The 18,428-nt window shown below is 34.0% G+C and overlaps 5 protein-coding genes across 5 annotated transcripts in view; 4 read left to right on the top strand and 1 right to left on the bottom strand.

Moving 5' to 3' along the window:
- Nucleotides 1-2,160, bottom strand: part of LOAG_18627 (hypothetical protein) — a 3,343-nt gene extending 1,183 nt beyond the window's left edge. The window contains exons 1-5 of the mRNA XM_020451290.1: nucleotides 1,939-2,160; nucleotides 1,506-1,589; nucleotides 1,191-1,306; nucleotides 714-824; nucleotides 350-533 (exon numbers count right to left, since the gene is read on the bottom strand). Of these exons, the coding sequence (XP_020304941.1) occupies nucleotides 350-533; nucleotides 714-824; nucleotides 1,191-1,306; nucleotides 1,506-1,589; nucleotides 1,939-1,992 (549 nt within the window). The 5' untranslated portion in view covers nucleotides 1,993-2,160. The remainder of the gene's footprint in view (nucleotides 1-349; nucleotides 534-713; nucleotides 825-1,190; nucleotides 1,307-1,505; nucleotides 1,590-1,938) is intronic.
- Nucleotides 2,161-3,419: 1,259 nt separating this feature from the next.
- Nucleotides 3,420-7,494, top strand: LOAG_18626 (hypothetical protein; the record flags this gene model as incomplete). Its single annotated transcript, XM_003141639.2, has 11 exons — nucleotides 3,420-3,636; nucleotides 4,235-4,386; nucleotides 4,476-4,567; nucleotides 4,723-4,894; nucleotides 4,978-5,136; nucleotides 5,224-5,381; nucleotides 5,630-5,741; nucleotides 6,114-6,251; nucleotides 6,525-6,599; nucleotides 6,698-6,850; nucleotides 7,237-7,494. The coding sequence occupies 11 exons, from the start codon at nucleotides 3,420-3,422 to the stop codon at nucleotides 7,492-7,494; spliced, it is 1,686 nt and encodes a 561-aa protein (XP_003141687.2).
- A 701-nt stretch (nucleotides 7,495-8,195) lies between these two features.
- LOAG_18625 (hypothetical protein) lies at nucleotides 8,196-9,777 on the top strand. The gene is made up of 3 exons (XM_020451289.1): nucleotides 8,196-8,616; nucleotides 8,895-9,024; nucleotides 9,331-9,777. The coding sequence occupies exons 1-3, from the start codon at nucleotides 8,518-8,520 to the stop codon at nucleotides 9,480-9,482; spliced, it is 381 nt and encodes a 126-aa protein (XP_020304940.1). The 5' UTR covers nucleotides 8,196-8,517; the 3' UTR covers nucleotides 9,483-9,777.
- Nucleotides 9,778-10,437: 660 nt separating this feature from the next.
- On the top strand, nucleotides 10,438-14,589 carry LOAG_06102 (programmed cell death protein 2 domain-containing protein). The gene is made up of 9 exons (XM_020447063.1): nucleotides 10,438-10,626; nucleotides 10,924-11,090; nucleotides 11,652-11,803; nucleotides 12,136-12,255; nucleotides 12,384-12,580; nucleotides 12,896-13,009; nucleotides 13,199-13,441; nucleotides 13,738-13,821; nucleotides 14,034-14,589. Exons 2-7 carry the CDS (start codon nucleotides 11,066-11,068, stop codon nucleotides 13,428-13,430), a joined length of 840 nt encoding a protein of 279 aa, XP_020302667.1. The 5' UTR covers nucleotides 10,438-10,626; nucleotides 10,924-11,065; the 3' UTR covers nucleotides 13,431-13,441; nucleotides 13,738-13,821; nucleotides 14,034-14,589.
- Nucleotides 14,590-16,107: 1,518 nt separating this feature from the next.
- Nucleotides 16,108-16,590, top strand: LOAG_06101 (hypothetical protein; the record flags this gene model as incomplete). The annotated part of the gene is made up of 1 exon (XM_003141637.2): nucleotides 16,108-16,590. The coding sequence occupies exon 1, from the start codon at nucleotides 16,201-16,203 to the stop codon at nucleotides 16,588-16,590; it is 390 nt and encodes a 129-aa protein (XP_003141685.1). The 5' UTR covers nucleotides 16,108-16,200.
- Between the last annotated feature and the right edge of the window lie 1,838 nt (nucleotides 16,591-18,428).

The raw sequence follows: 18,428 nt of genomic DNA, 5'->3' as shown, positions 1-18,428 counted from the left end.
AAAGGATTTTATAAGAATTATTTAATTCACAGTAAGTTGGAAGACTCTCCAGTAAGTTAGAAAGTTATCTAATTCGTGCCAAATTCTTCCAGTAATCAGTGATTTAACAAACAAGAATAATAAAGTTCGTAACCTGTAAGATTTTCTTGTATGGGTACTGTAATCACAGATACCCGTTGTTCGATACATTATAATATGCAACGCACCATGAATCATTCCTGTCACCTGTAAAATATTCACAGCTGAAAAAAAAAACCCCAGTCTTTTCTTCTTTCAACAAAAATTAGAAACTTGGAGGAAATTCTCTGTCATTAAAATTAACCAACACATAATGAATTGTAAAGTGGACCTGAAAGATGGAGAAAGCGAGAACATGGCGAAAATGATTATCTTTGGATGAGATAGCGCTAACCATTGCTAAGAAAAATAATTCTAATAAGCCAAGGAAACAAGTGAGATAACGGAAAATACTTTGTACAATAGTTTCCAATGGGGTTCTGAATAACTGTGCATATGCGACTGCTGCTAACACTCTGGAACTATTTAATACAATGTATTAAAAATACTGAATTTTTCTCCCAATTGTCAGATTTCGTACATTATATTGTCTTAGCACTGGTTAGGATATTTAGCTGATCGTCATCCTCCGATGCATTATTCTTGTTCCTTATTCTTATTCTACATTTAAAATTTTAACTTTTACAAAAATCCACCGGGGTATAAGATGAGTGAAAATTAGAATCCTCCATATCAACCGCCCCCAGTAGAAATCACCAGTAGCGACCGATATCGATGGGAGAACATTACGAATACGGCAATGAGTTCTACAAATAAATTAATAGTAGAGGACATTAACACAGTTAAATCAAGATGTACGCTTCTTCATAATTTCACCGATACAATTAATTTTTTTGCTTGCAAAAGATGGCTGATTAGGAATTTCCAATCATGATGATTAAAAAATTTGTAAAAGATTCATAATTTGTTTTGAAATCAAAAAATATTTGAGCCAAATCTTATATTTTTCTCAAGAAATGTCCTCAATACCTTGATGTTTTAATCAGCTGACCAAGACAAGAAGACTTATGAAATCGATTAAAAAGATCGAAATATGCGTTTCGGTGCTCCGCATACTTAAACTAAGCAGTAATTTAAAAGCAATAATGTAAATAATGTAAAACAATACTTACTCCGTAGCTTTTTCGAAGTTACTATACAAAGCAAAAAAAATACAAAAACAAAGACCAGTGAGAGGTAAGGAAGAAAAGAAATATGTTGCGGCATGGGAGGAAATGCTAAAATATGCCTGAAAACTCGTTAATTTATTCGTCAGTTGATTTATCGGGAGTAAAATGATTTAATGAGCTGTATGTAGAACAAAAAACGAGGAATGGAAAAAAGTGAGATATTATCACTAAATGCAACTACAATAACTGTACCAATAATAGTAAACGGAAAGCACTACCTTTTACTTGCAAAGTTTCAGAAAACTGCGGAAAACTTACTTTTCGGTTATATAAAACGTAATAGTCAACCACAGTACCCAGAAATACTGGTAAAACACCGAACGTAAACGCAGTAACATGATGCTGAAAATATGATCGCTTATTTACAGACGAAACAAGTGAATGTTTGCAAAGTTAAAGGGCAAAAGTTCGAACTCTGGGATTTCAGAATAACTAGGGTATAAATGATCATTGTAGCCACTGATATTGCATGCGCTTCCCTCCGAGAACTTGTTATTTCAACCATTTCTACATACTAACCTATCTTTATACCTCATTTTTCCCACTGATAGTTAGCTAAAGTAGGCGCCACTTCTCATCTACGTTGTCATATCTTACCTGAATAGTTATCTTACATGAAAGCATCCTGAAATCAACTTCAGTATACCAAAAATATGTGATGAACAAAACTGCTAAGAATAGGGTAACTTACATGATGGAAAACTTGTGAACTTTTATCCAGTTTTAATCGATAAAACAGTTGCATGATGGTTAGTCATCCGAAATCCATTTTTGAAACGTTTGAAAATATTTTTGACACATTTTCGCTTCTTCACTAGTCATAATATCCGAAATAAACTAAATTATTGTGAAAGAGCACCTTTCCTCTGGATAGCCAAGAGACACTAACCATTCGCCGCCGATTGAAAAAACTATAGAAAGATGAACTAAATGATCGCAATTTGAATCGATACCTGCTGGGGACATTTTACAAAATTTCTACTTCAACCAGGTTACAACATACTCTTACGGCCATTGTTATTATCTCTATATCTCTCTCAAATGCTATTAATTTATTCCGTTTTTCAAATCACAATATGCTTTTTCTTTCATGTACAATGCAATTTTGATTCTTCCTCATCCTCTAATGCTATTTTACTCACTGAAGTTATTGTTCGTCCATAAAAAGTTCGTCCAGCTACTTCTCGAATTTTATCAATCTTTAATCCCTCTGAAATATATCCATATCTCGCCATTATCTCAATCATCTTGGCTTTCATATGACTGGTTCAAGTTGTAAGGAGAATAGTAAGACCAGAGAGGGGAACTAATGGTTTGTTAATTTTTCCAACTTTAACTCCTTAAGAGTGACTGTCAACTCTTCCACAAAAAAATGTGTTTTTTTTCTATCACATCCAGTGGTCATATTTGAAATATTACCATATTTTCATTGCCTATCATTTTGATGAAGAAAAAATGAATCACAACAACATATTTCTGCGTACTGAATTTAAACCGCTTCATATAAATCAGTTGTTCTGCGAGGAGAAAACGGTTTGCTCAGTGGGTGTTATTTTGAAGGTGTTGAGGGGTTGACATTTGATGATACGTGTGAAGGGGTTAGATGCGTATATAGTAGGATTTAGGTGTATATGGTTTATCTGATATGGTCATCAACCAGTCTTTGTTACTCCAAATGTGTGCGTCCTTTGCCTTTTGTCATCTATCCTTTAGCTGGTTGGTTTTAAAACTTTTTTAAAGGTTTTCTAACGAGAACCGTGTAAATTTTGCCGCTGGTGACTCTAGCGTCTATCCTCCTGATGACCATTTAATGGCTCATGCTTTGTTGATCTTAGTTTCTGCTATATTAGCCGGCACGTTTTAGCTTGCGTTTTGCCGTACATTCATATTGGTCTTCCTTTTATCTTGCGTACCATATACGTCATCGACTTGATATGATATAAATGTTGGACGCAGTTCTTGCTCATTAAAAGTCAAGTAAAAGTAAACATTCTATTATCCAGTGAATGCCCCACTGAGTTTTATGAAAAAAAAGCATTCTTCATTTATTGCTTTGTGTAAATATTTAATCTTCAATATATGTTAATACAAGTTCTCTCCGAATAAATAACATTTTTATTTTGGACATGCATATAAAGCGGAATAAGCCTGATTTCAGAGTGTATTGCGCTGATGGAATATTGTACATTTCATAAAGGTAAACGGAAGATACTGGAAAGTGAGTCAGTTGATGGTCGTGAGAATGGTATATTCCTGAATGATTTCAAAGCAAAATGCAGCAAATTAATGTTCCAGATTGACTGTGAACTTAGCAAGATTTATGAGGAGGTCGTCTTTGAAGTAGCTGCATTCACGAAATCATATTGGGAAAACACGTTGCAACCCTCAGGTCTTTGTGTACTAAATTTAATAAATAGCTTTTCAATCTATTCATTTATTTTCCATTAACTATTATCATCATGGGAAGAATCTCTAGAGTAACGATGTTCCTCTTGGTTTTTACTGTGGTTAAGTGTAAGAAGAACAGATTAACGGGAGCAAACGGTTCATAGAAAGAAGTACTTTTAAAATCGGAAGAAAATCCGTCAAAATAGGTTAACTGAGCAGTCGTGACAGTAATTCTTGCCTTTTGTGCTATAAAGTCGTATGGATCGGGGCTTTTAGATTAGCTTATGGAGTCTGATGAAAATCTACAGTGTTTCTTCACTTCTTTTTTTTGCAAATGAAAAGACAATCCGAGCAAAGGACTAAAGGAAAATCTCTTGTTTGTTTTTGGAAAAAAAAAAAACTCGCATTCATTATTATCTGTTTTTATGACTTTCAGGGAAAATCTTTCATATTTTAACTACCACTTTGTCCTTTCCTATCAGTTGTCTAATCAACTATTTTAAAAACTAATGAAGGCTGTAGTGGTCTGCGTTGTTAATTTCCGTGTTGGCAACAGAATTTTATTTAGATCCTAGATTAATTTTCAGAATCTGTTTCAGGAATACCAATGGCAGTGGTGCGATGCGAAACACTAGATGGTTATGATTTTGAGATGGCTTTAGTTAACGTGTTGAAGATAAAACCAATTTGTATATCACCATCGCAGACAATGCAGTTGTACGATCTCCACGAAATGCTCCAAAAAATGGGGGTAATTACTTTGTAAACCTCCTTTATAACGAGTTTGAATTAATGTTCATTCCGTTCTTCTCATTCGATATTTTATCAGATCATTTTCAGGACAAAAAATATATAATGCTAAAACAAGTGGAGTGCTTCACAGCAGGTCCATACTTGGATGGCTTAATTTCGGTGCTCACTGATCCAATGTGGTCAGTTATTAGTGTTCATATCAGATACTTGAATTCTCAGCCTGAAATTTGCTTGAATAGTAGTTTTAAAATTTCCAGTGTTTCTGTTGAACTTCAATAATTTTTCGGTATTTGTGGAGTAGGCACAAGTTTTTCAGTCTACAAGACAATTTCAGGGAAAAGAAAATTGTTTTGGTAGTAACAGTAGCTGTGGATTTCAATGTCATTTTTACTCGTTTTTCGCAGGAAAGCTTCTGGAAATTGACTCTTTACTGCTTTCATATGCCAACGCCAATGTATGCCTTGCAAGCCGTGTGTGAAGCTGTTGTAATCAAACCCGACAACTATGTTTGTTCCTGAATTTGTAGATTTGAAAAGGTGGAAATCTAATGATTTCAATATTATCACAGTATAAATCGGTAATATTTCAGATGATTGTCGATGGTACACTTTATAAAGAACTTAGAGCAAGATTTCTGAGGGATAGCTTATCAGTCTGTGAAGTGAAGAGAATTCTCAAAGTAACGCTTCTGCACAAATTGCTCGAGTGCGAAGATTTTGGTAGTGATGTAGCTGTTAATAGCGGAAATGTGAGTTATTTCTTACTAGTATGATGATTGGGTATAAAAATAGGAAAAAGTTTTAGAAGGCCTAAATTAAATCACTTTTTATTGAAGATTGGGATGGAAACCTTGTTGGCATCTTACGATACATTTTTATACCTTTTGCACGAGTTTACGGCCGGTTTTCCATATCATGCAGAAAATGTGTATGAGTTGCATAGCTGGATACAGTCGAATCCGAATTTTTTCGTTGAGAAAGGAGGACCATACTCGTAGGTTAAACTATCTTTAAAGAGATCGTTTCTGTTTTTCCATTATTTTTAGCAGTCTTTAAACAGAAATCAATTCGAACTAGTATTGAGAATAAGGTTGATTGAATTTCTGATGAAAAGAGTAAGATTGGTGAATATAAAACTTCTTTCGGTATTTTGATAGGCATTCAAAAACATTTTGTTATTTATTTGACATTCAAAATGAGAGAATTCCATGAGAATTATTACTGTGTAACGATCATTTTCAGAACATGGAAGAGTATTTGGGTAACATGGAGTGTTGAAGAGATGGTAGAATCTTTATTAAAACTATGGAATCCGGTAAGACGAATAACCAATTGTTACGGCAATGAAGTGCAGGTTTTCCTTTTTTATGAAGATTAATAAACAGCGTTTTCATAGATGCTTACAATATGATCACTAAAATATGTTTACAATATGATAAGTAATTGTTCACTAAAATTAGTTTGGAATAGTTTTGCCCTAAGAGCGTGTACTCAGTATTACAATGGTGCAGTAAATTGAATGATATCTACCTCTTTTGCTATTGATGGTTGCTCTAGCAAGCATCTCTTTCTGTTTCGTGGTATAGCCATTATGATTGTTCATTTCTCCATCAAAGAAAAGTAATTTAATTGCTTTAAGGGGTTATTATGGTTAAACTTGTTTGGTCAGCATGTGCCAGAGATAAGCGGTTAAAAAATGCTTATTAAATCGTGGAATATGCTGCAGAAATTGCTTGTTGATTTACGAGAAATTGATCAGCGAAAAACTGCACTGCAAAAGGAAGCATTATCGGAACATGAAACAACAGTTGTTGGTATTTGTAAGAAAAGATTGTCGCTGCATGAAATGCAACAACGAATGAGGGTATAATTTTATCTTTGGTATATGAAGGAATAATTTATGCTTATTAGTCCTGGAGATGTTGCAGTTCTTTAATGTACTTGAGGATTTTAACCTTTTTCACTCAGTGAACGCGTAAGAAATGCGATTTGAATAAATTGTCCATATTCTGTTTTTAAAATTCGAATAAGTTGTAAAAATAAGCTAAAAGATTTTAGACTTTTATTCTTTGCATAAACAAATGTTTCTTCGTCTTAAGGGTTTTCCATTTTTGTTTGTAATATTTAGTCATTTCAGGATAAAATAGCTCTGAAGAAGCGTATGGATGTGGTATCTCATGATCGGCAGAGATTTATTAAATTGCTCACACAGGTATGTTAATGTGAAGAGTATGAACAAGGAGTTGTTTTGCAGGAAATAAATGCATCCTTAATCTTACTATCCATATCCATTTTGTGGATTTCTTTCAGATCATGTCTAAGACACTAAGGATTTTCCATAAAGTGCCAATTTTGGAAAAAAAATTGCTTGTTGGGCAGCAGGATGTGATGAATTTGGTTGTTCCTTCCACCACAGCGAATCTGGAAAAAGCATTTTTGCAACCGAAACTGCGTAATGAACACGTATGTTTGAAGTAGTGGTTCCCAGCATTCTGTTGGTCGGGGACTACTCTAGCTTTTTTATTTGTAGGATGGGCCATCAGGTTCAGAAATAGTAAATTCTGTTAATTTGGAAATATACTTTAATCAAAACTTTCAAAGTATTAGTTGAACTTGAATTAACATTATTATATAAAAGAGAAGGGACATAATTTTTAATACCCTTCGCGGTTCAAATTTTAGGGCTGCCAAACTACCAGTGGTAAAAGCCTCGACTTTTTAGAGTCAGAGACTAAGGGGACTGTTTCTAGTTTCTTCATTTTCGCATTGATTTTGTGTCAGTGACATGTTAAAAAAAACCCTCTGCCATTTATCGATTAAGGAAAAGCAGGAATAGTTTTCCCTTTTAGCGCAGTGGAATTCAAATGGATCTTTGCCTTGCTTACCGATCTCTTCTCGACCTTTCACTGGAATGCAAGAATGTTCCGATATACCGTTGGCTGGCAAGATTTCAGGAGTACTTGGTGGATTTGAATGACACCAGTCCAGTTTTGCGTCTTTTCCGATGTATCGGTGAACTGGAATTCATGGGGATTTTGAAGCCAGCTGGTGATCGGAATAGGAATAAAGTCAATATTCTTTATGTTCCTCATTCAGTTACGTACTGATTTTTCTTTTTTTACTATCGACTATGAATAGTTGTTTCTTTCCATTCGGACACTTCACTTTCAAATAAATGTTACAGTTTTGTTTTGGCAATAATCCAGACTTCAATTTAGAGGGTAAGTCAGAGGTCTGTTTTATTGCATTATTCAAGTTTACACTATGTGTTCGTTTTATATCTTACCTCATTTTCTTATTTTTCTGTTTATTTTCAAAAATATCTCCAATCTTTAAAAATCTTAAAAAATACAATTCTGCATAGAGGAATGGTAACTTTTACTATTTCGGAGAAAGATTAAAACTGCTTTTTAGGAAATATGTGGTTCGCAATTATTTAAACTTCATAGGCAGCTGTCATCGATTGCTTGTTATTCCTTGCATTTTAGATCTCTTCATTTTAAAACTTTCTTGCTGATACTGCATTATTTAAGGGAAATTTTTGTGGTTTCCAAATGATTTTTGATATTTTTTTGTTTGGTTTCGTTCTTTATTTGTAACAATGGGCCTTTTAGTATTCTACGTTTTTCTTTTGTTGTCGGTGTTATCAGTGGATAAAATTATTTTAAAAATTGCTTTGTTCTAAAGAGTATATATCTCTCAAAGCATATTTCTTGGGTATATCGATTAGATGTCATAACTGTGGAAATGGTGACAGTTTAACCCTCGAATTACAAATTTGGTAACATTTATGTCAAAACCACGAAATTTTTAGATTTTTATAATAATGGTGAATTGTCACGAAAAGTTGGAGAGAAAAAAGAGATCTGTTGTCCACAATTTTCGGAATATAGTCTTATTTTATGGTATTTCAGTCCATTCTTTTTTCAGTTCCAGTTCTTTGTATCGTATTTCATTACTGTAAGTGTATGCAGTCGCAAATGCGAAGTTCTTACCCGAGTATTCTAGAAGAGCGGCATTGCAGTATGCATGATATGTTTATCAAATAAAAGGACAGAGATGGTATAAGACATGTAACTATATAAATATGTTGTTTTCTCTTTCTGTTTATTCTTATTGTGCTTCAGGAAATGGGTTCTTCAGATGAAGGTTCAGACGATGATTACAGTGTTCTTGGTGATGCATTCCGTGATGTTGCTTTTTGCAACAAAACTGCAGAAGTCGATTGGGTAAGTTGGTTGCTTCAAATTTGCTTGTTACATTTTGTCTTAGCGGTAATTCAGATTTTTATTTAGAAAATAAATCAAAGATCTGTTTTATTACATTGCCCAATGCAAATTGCAGAGCTCTTTCAAAACTTCTGGTCATGGCTTTACCTAATTGATTTTGTCTTGTTCTCTTTTTCATTATCCGTGATAATTGCGATGCGAAAATGTGCAAATGAAAACGATTTTTTTTGCTTTTTTGGAACTGCAATTGCAGTTTAAAAGGCATGTAAGATTTTAAGGATGCTTGCAAGGAATATATGGATCGACCAAACATGCAAACAGTAGCCTTTCATAATCTCGTCAAATACAGCCTATTGATGTTCACTCTACCATTCATTGCAATGTATTGTTTCTATTTTCTCATTAAAGGCAAGCTTTTTCTTTGGTTAAGATCAATTCAACTAGTATATTCGTGCTACCAAACTGAATCCAACTCGAGGTTGTTTCAGTTCACTGACATGTAGACTATGTGCAGCATACAGCAGTTTGTAATTTTGGATGAATTTATTACATAAATTGAAGTATTACCAGAAGTGATGGCTTTTGATTTCTTCTGCTTTCCTTTTATTTTATTCAATGTATGGTAGTTGAAAAATGCGCCTTTTTTAGTGTGAAAATTTCCTTCAGTTTTCAAAGTGAATATGATTTCCTCAAATCAGTATATAATTTCTCCAGATCGTGTTGGATGGTCGCCATCTTCTGCTGTTATACCTGCCGCTCTTGTTGCTGTTTTAGTGGTTTATTTGGTGATCGCCCTATTCGTCTATGTGGCATACAAAGAAAAGAGTGATACAGAATTGCAAGAAATTCGAAAGAAAGGAGAGTAGATGTGTTATCAAAGATATGCTTAGTTATTATGTTAAAATATGCTTAGTTTTTCATGCTAGAAATCTTTAGTTGTCAAGAACTCAAGTCTTATGTTTTGCAGACTGCTTGGCGTGCAGTCTATAATTTCACTTGTCAATCTTTTTCGTCAGTTTTTCATTTTTTGTGAAACTTTATTTTAGGACAAATAGTAAATAGTACTTTGTGAGTTTTTTACAATCATTGGTAAATTCCACCAACAGTTATTCCTGTACTTATTATTTGAAAATAATTTCGACTGCAAACACAGAGAGGCGGATTTTGTCTGTACAACTTTTACTGTATTCATGATCAGCCAATAAATCGCTAGATCGAATTAGAATTTTCTTATGAGTGACTAAACAAACAAAAGCTTTTTTGGACCAACAAGAAGAGGTCATACAGAATAAAATACAATTTAATCGAAGAGTTTAAAAATATTTTTGAATCCTTGGTCTATTGAATGATACCAGATTTAGATAAATTTTTATCATGATTAAGATGAATAGATTTTTTTCGTGGTTCTATTTGAGATATATATATTATATATATATATTATTATATATATATAAGGCAATGCTTTCAAGAGATTTTACTAGCTGAGATGTTGAGTAATTATAATTGAATACTTAATGCAACATTTACGGGTTTTTATCCCAGCTGAATATATTTTGTGTATGTTTTGTAAGCTCTATGATGACAAAAATTTGGTGGTAAAACACTTTGTTTTATTATGTTTCGTTTTGAGAAGGAAAATTCTGTTTCTGCGATTTTTTATATATAAACATGTTTCAACCTAAAATGGGAATGGAAGTCCAAAGGAGAACTAAATGTTAGAAGCTTTCTCTGTCAGTTATGTTGCATTTCCAACGTTTGTCAAATTTGTTAAAAGAAATGTGTTAACATTTCGGAGATTTCATTCCTTCAAACGAAATTATACTATTTACAGGATTTTTCAATCCAAGAATTGGAATACCTAATTCTGGGATCATTTGATGGACCAGTTTATTCCTAATCTTCGCGACGAAACTGTTCAAGCAGCAGTGAAAAATTTGCTAACGTACTCATTAACAATTATAATAGTCCCACTGGGATCTATGTTCTTTTTGAAAAAACTCTTTTTTGAAGGTAAATATTTGTTCAAATGAAGAGTTTTTCTAAAAAAGATATTGCAAAGGATTCGAATAAGTGAGAATCTTCATCGTATTTTTGATAGAGGTGCATTGTGACCAATAAAGTTTCACATCAGAAATTAAAGTATATCACTCGATCTCAGTCGAGTGATACACTTTTTTTAATTATTGGAACTCTAGGAGGATTTATGTGTAGAGATGAAGCGGATGATTTCTATTCAACCTTACAAATAAGGTTTCTGAATATAAAAGTAGTAGAGTTTGAACATCTGTTTATCTTTTTAAATCGCAGCGCTGCTTGGTTACGACAATCAGAAATCGATTTTATATTCTGCAATTCTTGCGGTTTTACTTGTTCACATTTTGCTTTTTTTATTCGTTTACACAGCTTATCAGTCAGACGCAAGGCCTGAGAAGGAAGAGTAGCAGCGATTATGTTGACAGCAACGATTTTTCCAAGTAAGTTGTTTGATTCGTGTTTTTCGTCATTCATCTACCAAGTATCCTGCGGGTTCTTTCAAGAGCCTTTCCATTCCAGAAATTATTTCATTATATTAGCTATTTCATTATTTTATTTTATAACTGTTGGGTTTTTTCCTATGATGGTATTAGTTTGTTTTATTTACGTACCTTATAAATAGCTAAATTTGGTCAGTGGCATTTCCAAGATTTCTGTGCAACTGTGTCACAAGTTCATCGAACTTAATTATGGTTAAAAAGTTAGTACAGTTCAGAAAGGAAATGTGCGCTACTGCTATTTGGTATGCCTGGTACATTTGCTCTGATTTTAACCCGGCTGTTTCCTTGTTTTGAAAGCAAGCACTCTCTTTTCTGTTAGGTGATACGGAATGACCAGCTCTTTCCCTACTTTTATTTATTTTTCGGTACTACGGAAGAGTGACCATTGAAAATATGAGACTTATCACGCTCTAATAAATCATGAAATTGTAGCTTCTGATAAAATGTCTCTTGGCATAAAATTCATTGAGAATTGAAATCTAGTTTTGTTTTTATTTGCAGAATATCCGATATATTTGGGTTTTGGAAATGTGCTTGAGCCTCAGCTTTCCTATCGCTTATTGTCACATTATATGCCACTGGGTAAAATTGGTGGTAAACCCGCTTGGTTAAATCCTGTTAATCTTCCTGCTAATAACTCTCTTCTTTGTCGAGTTTGTCTTATTATATGTGTTAAATCTTAATGATAAATACAAAGGAAATCGATTAACGAATTTTGTTTCAGCGCCATGTGCGATATATGAAAAAGCATGATACTGTTTCTGAGTGTGTAGAAGATCTTCACGTGATATAAAATACTGATACAAAGACATATTGATTGACATTTTTCAAACCTTGCGTATTTCTGAGCATTTTTTCCGTGGATTTTGAAAGCTACAAATCTTTACCTTAGCCTAATGATTTCTGAAAATCTGAAAGTCAACATAACAGTTCTTGAAAGCAACAAAGAGGATAAACTTTGATGAATCGGAACTTTCTAATTTAGGTCTGCGAGAAGCCAATGGTATTTTTAATTCAAGTTTATGCTACAAGTCCCAATGACCAAGATTATTCATTTCATCGAACTTTATTTTTCTTCATTTGTCGAAATTCACAGTGTTCACGGGTAAGCTGCTACCATGTGGATTTTATATTTCTGTGATATGTTTGTTTGTTTCTGTTCTTGCCAAAACTCCCGTTTTCTTTAAATTTCTTGGCAAATATATTTGACCAAATACTACAGCAATATTTCAGAGTAATGATGCCAGTAATGTCCGCGCTTTTCGGTGTACCTTGTCACGATTCAATGATTTCTACGCTTCTGAACAACCCATTGATCCTGATCTAGAAGGTGATATCCCGGATCCGTTCTGGAAACAAACTTATCCTCATCTATGTCAAATTTGTGGTTGTAGTGCTACAAAGAAATGTGCCCGTTGTGAATTTACATGGTGCTTTTTCTTTCGGGATTTTTCATATACTAAAAAAGCGAATTTTTGGTTTCCGAGTTTTTCTATTTTTATGTATTTTGAATGATATAAGAATCATCTTTTGATAATTTTAACATAACATCTCCTTTTTGTGGTTTGAGCTCTTGTTCTTGATCGTCTTTTTGCTCTTTTCGGAAGATCACCTGGAAGGTGGCTAAATTTAGTAGAAGTAAGGGAGGAGGAGCAAAATAATCTTTTTTAAGCATTTCTGTTACAGATACGAATTTTTAACTTTAATGCTGAAATAGCGACAAATGCTTATAACTTATTGTTCAGGTACTGTAGCCGTGAACATCAGATAATTGATTGGAGTTCGTCACATAAAAGGGAATGCTGTAAACAGAGTTCAACTAATGAACTCCTTTTTGCAGTTCCTGATAATGAGGGGAAGTAAGCCTTACTGTTGATAATGTTGGAGAAATAGAAATGGCGAATGAAACGTGAAGGGTGGGAGAGTGAGCTGGAAAAAACCGTTAAAAGAAGTCTTTTTTCTTTACGAGTTTCTTGGTACTGAAATAGCGACAAATGCTTATAACTTATCCAAGTTTCTTCTCAGAACTTTAAAAACTTTTTCTCCAGAGACGATGAAAATAGCTGGATAAAAAGGAAAAGAAGCGTTGCAACAAATGCCTTTGTTTTCCCGGAATATGCAATAGAAATGGGTACAGAGCACTTGCCAAGAAACAATCATGTTGACAGTGATGATGATGATGATGATGATGATGATGATGATGATGATGATGATGATGAAATAGTGACAGTGATGAAGGTAGTGCCGAGAAACGCATGGAAGAATACAGACAATATATGAAAAAACATAAGGTTAGATACATGTTTATTGAAAATAATTGTTATATTACCATTCGAAAATCTTATATTGCAATTACTCCCGTGCTGCATCGTTATTGTTATAATCTAGATCATAGGAGATAAAAAATTGGATTGTAAAAAATTCACGAATCGATAGCATCATATTTTGATTTATCATGCTTTATAGTTTGCACTGTATTTTAGTCGATTTCAAGTTCGCTTACTTCTCTTTTTCTCTAATTTGTTGATTTGTAATTTACCTGTGGTAGAGTGATTAATTTTTAAATTTGATTCAAAAATTTTTTCAGACCCCGTGTGATTCTGGTAACGGTGACTTGGAGGATTTAGAAGATTTTGTTGATAAAGACATTGCTTTCAAACACTTTAATAAGGTTCATTATTCACTAAAATCAAGTAGTTTTTTTGGAAATAGATGGAAAAATAGAATGTTCGATAGAGTAGATAATTTAGCAAATGTCATCAAATTTACAAAGAAAATGCCATCGATTTTTTAAACGATGCTATGTTAATAGCAGTAACACTCTGAATTTGTGTATGATTGCTTCTGGTCTACAGTTAATTAGGTCTTCGAATATATTTCTAGGTAGTAGCGTTGAATCCTGAGCAAGTATTGCGTTATAGCCGTGGTGGTGAACCGTTGCTGGCAACTGATTATGCACCACCACCTGAAGCAATTCCACCGTGTTCGCTATGTGGATCGGAGCGCCAATTTGAGCTTCAGCTTATGCCCCATCTTTTGACACTTATTGGCGTTGATGATCTCGGCAAAAGTATTGATTGGGCTACATTGATACTATATACATGTACGCAGAACTGTCATGTGCCCAATGATGGCTACGCTGAGGAATATGTTCATAAACAAGATTTTCACTGAATATATAGAGATATGAGAGGAAAATGCTGGAGTTTTCCCCCCAGTAAAAAAAGTGCTACCGAACTTTTGAAGTTTGAAATTTTGAATGTTCATGAAACTTGTGAAAAATCACACCTCTTGCATTTATTAATCAGAGTTTCCTATCACTTTATTTCCTGCTCCTTTTTATGTTCGAGACATTTCAAATTTACTGTGTGAGCGTAAGATGGTGAAGCAATGAAAGCGTGCTGATGGAATCGCCTTGCTTTCCTTCCTCCACTCTTCCCAATCTTTGTTGTCCTTTGAACTGGTCTTTTGTATTAATGAACTTAAGAATAAAAATCGATAAAGTTAATCTTGTAAAGAAGGACGACTGAGTAGTTGTTATTGGTTGTAAAGGACATGCAACTGTCAGGTGTGATAGGTCATTATTAGAGTGACAAATTACATCCCAAAACAAAAATTTCGTTTCCCTTTCGCTTTCGCCATCTCTCTCCTGTTGCATGCCCAGCGGAAGTGAGCAGTTGGACTTTCTGAGTGCCGAAATATAAAATATGGTTTTATGACTGATAGAGCAATAAGGAAATGGTTTTGAGACTCCGAAAGGCCTCCGGCGTGCAAAAGCAAATCGGTACAATGATTTTATGGTCCTTTAATGTTGTAAACTTATTTGTATTTAGCGACATGTGTAGAAACGTAATTTGCAGACAGACAGCATGAAAGGAGTAAGAGTACATCAACAGGTAGAGAGATATGGCTTTTCAATATTTTTTAGCAGACATAGGTGACGATAAATAGATCAGGCATGCAGGCACTGATTCAATGTATCAGGCAATTTAAATTGAAACACTGAAAATCTGACTTTTAAGGACCTACTACTGGACAAACAATATACCTTAGTAATGAGCAATACGAGAGATGGGACAATTGGAAGCGTTCTTACTGTGGTATATCTGGCCAGGCAATAAACAGGAATTGTCTCAGGGGTGGAAGGGAAAAAAGCAATTTTCCTGATGTCTTTTTTTGTACTGAGATCGTACTGAAGGATTTATATGCGTGGTTGGTGGTGACTTGACCGACCCACCTTATCATTTGTAACAAATTAAGCATTTCGTTCTCGTTTGTGGATAATATTGTTGAGCGCTTCTTCGTTTCTGTAAATGATTGCTATCGTTTACACCGTACATGCAGTTCAGGGTTTACAGTAAGCATGAAGTTTCACTGAAAGGGTAAGTGTGAAATGTTTGGGTAATTCGTATCTCTTGCCAATAGTTGGAATTAAAGCTTAAATTGTTGAACTCATTATTTCCTTTTCATTTCATCTAGCTTCTTACCGCTTCAGGATAAGGGCTAGAGCGGAAGAGGAAGGGGACATGACTAATGAGAGAGAGGAAGAGTTATATTGCCTTCTAATTAAGCAGAATGAGGCAAATGATCTACTCATTGATACTGTTGCAATTAATTACAGACAACTGAATTGGCAATTATTTTGTGAAAGCTTTACAAGAAGAAAAATATTATGGGGCAAGGAGTTAGAGAGAGGAAAAAGGAGGTGGAAAGAGGATCTGTATCATTTATGAAACTTTCATGAAAGGAATAGAAAGGAAGGAATAGTGGATGGCGTGGTATGTATGCTTAGTGTCGTATGTCTCGCTACGTGTCAACTACACTATTTCTTGAAATGTTCCGACCAAGAGCTCCACCTATTGGCTGGGAAGGATTGGTTGAGGGCGGGGCTTTTGATCTGAAAGCAAAACTTCCGCGATGAGAATCATCGACAAATTACCGTAAACTTTTGAAATAAGTGGAGGCGAAGTTGAGTTGTGTTGTTGCTCGTTGTCGGGACTGAAAAAGCGATAGGAGACGGCAGATTTCGAAAATCATTCTATATGCTTTTATGCAGTCATTTGATATCGAATCTCTGATTGGTACGGGTAGGGAAAGAAGCAATGGCTGCTCCGGAATATCTGAAAAAACCACAGAAACGGAAGCTGCTAAGGAAGTAGCACTTATTAAAGCCACTGCTACCAAAGATTTTCCGGATGCTGCCGCTAATACTACGAAAGTAAGTACATCAGCAAGTCCGAATTTCGATCGAAATTTGATAAAATCTGAGTTCTTAAGCGGTTCGGCATCATCTCGGCTGCGTCCAGAAGCTTCAACTGTATGTGCAAATAGAACAGTATATTCGGAATCGAAATGTTCAAGTACCGCTTTCCACGCTTATCCCTGCATATCCGATAGCAAATCCCAGTGTGCACCGTCATCTCCATCGGTGTCAGGTTAGCGTCTCTTTAAATTTTGAAAATTAAACCGAAAGTTTTAATGAATTTAGATCTGTGGATTAAATAAACAGTGGAGACGAAAATTACTAAATATCCCAACTAAAGTGTCCCACTGTTCAACAAGAACATATTGGAGTCAGATTATGAAAAATATCTCACTTTCTAAGTAATTCCAATTATATTGATCCTATTTGACGAAACAGATTGAGAATATGAGTGAAAATTAGATGGATTATGGCTAATTATCCAATAATTAAAATATAAGACATTTTAATAGTGCAATAAGATGACTCGTTTGACTTTTCTTTTTCATCAATGATAATCATTTATTGTAGTGAAGTTGACATTAAAGTTGACATTTTTTTTAAACACTACAACAACTTTTTCCTCAGCTCATCTCATTTATTGTTAGCTGACTAGCTATCATAAGATAATTCACTTTTACTGCAATTTAGACTTGATATTTAGATGTTATTCCATTTAATTTCAATCAAATTATCTGCAATATATTCTCCACCTCACACAGTAAATCATCTCAAATAATTTCAAGTAATTTATTAAAACATTTTAAGTATACTTTTGCATAAATTTAATGCAAACTTTATTTTTTTGCATTGTATCATGATAAATGCCAAAATTATGTTTTATTGCCGTCTCTCAGAGGACTTAAGGTTTTGCCGATGGTCGTAGGTTAATTGCATTATTTTTAGTTGACGATCAAATTGCATGACCACAGGGCTTTTGATTAACTAACACGAACACTACCAATACATTATTTGTGAATTATTTTTAAAATCATTGTATCCGTTTTCACTTCCCTCAAATTCTTCTTACACGTTCGCATCCTTTCCGTCTGAAATTTGCGTAGATAGCGGTTTTAAAATCGCAGATATTTCTGTTGAACTTTGACAGTTTTTCGGTATTTGTGGAGTACCCACAACTTTTCCGGTCTGAAAGACTATTTCATTTGGTAGTAATACTAGCTATAGTTTCAATATCATTTTTACGCGCCTTTCGCATTAAAGCTTCCGGAAATTTTCCACAGAAAAACTTTTGGAAATTTTCCCAGGAAAGCCTCTGCAGGGTATACCATCCTCTTCATTGTGGTAAAATAGAATTGACGAATGTTTTTTGATATCAGAAATTGTCTCGGTCGTGTATTTTATCTGAATGTAGTGAATTGCATCCATATTTGGACACACAGAGATCACCTTCTGATCACTGAGGTCTTTAGGAAATGCATAATTATTTGGAATCGATTACCAACTAATTTGAAGTAGTAATTTAGAAACTTTTTCATAAAAGATTATTGTAACAATACACGTAGCAAGTAAATTTAATTATCATCCAAATGTTATGAAATGGAAGAAATAATAGTGATAATTACGCTTTATAATCCGATTAATTAATTTTACCATATCCTGTAGAAGATCACAATTCTGTTACAAATAATAGAACTGAATTTTAATGGAAAGTGAACTCATTGTGTTCTTAAATGTCTTTTATGGAAATTTATGTAGAAAACTCCCATAACCTATCGATGTCTTCTTACTTAATTTTCTTTCAAGACAGTACTCTTTGATGCGAACATTTCTCAGTGAAACAAAGTGATAATAAGATAAAACACAGAAGAGACGTGGCACCACTACCTTTTCCTTCCGAATTGTATTATCAGCAGTGGAGATGTGAACAGGAACTAATAATGGTGCGATTATTTTTTCAAATTCCATAAAGTTTCTAAAATTTAGGGAACAAAATGTAGGCGATAAAAAAGAAGTAAGGGGAAGAACTGAGCTTCTGCAATCAAATTTATAACTATATATATATATATATATATATA

The sequence above is a fragment of the Loa loa genome, assembly GCF_000183805.2.
Source record: "Loa loa unplaced genomic scaffold supercont3.408, whole genome shotgun sequence".
Taxonomy (NCBI): domain Eukaryota; kingdom Metazoa; phylum Nematoda; class Chromadorea; order Rhabditida; family Onchocercidae; genus Loa; species Loa loa.
This window is presented reverse-complemented; position numbering and strand designations above follow the sequence as displayed.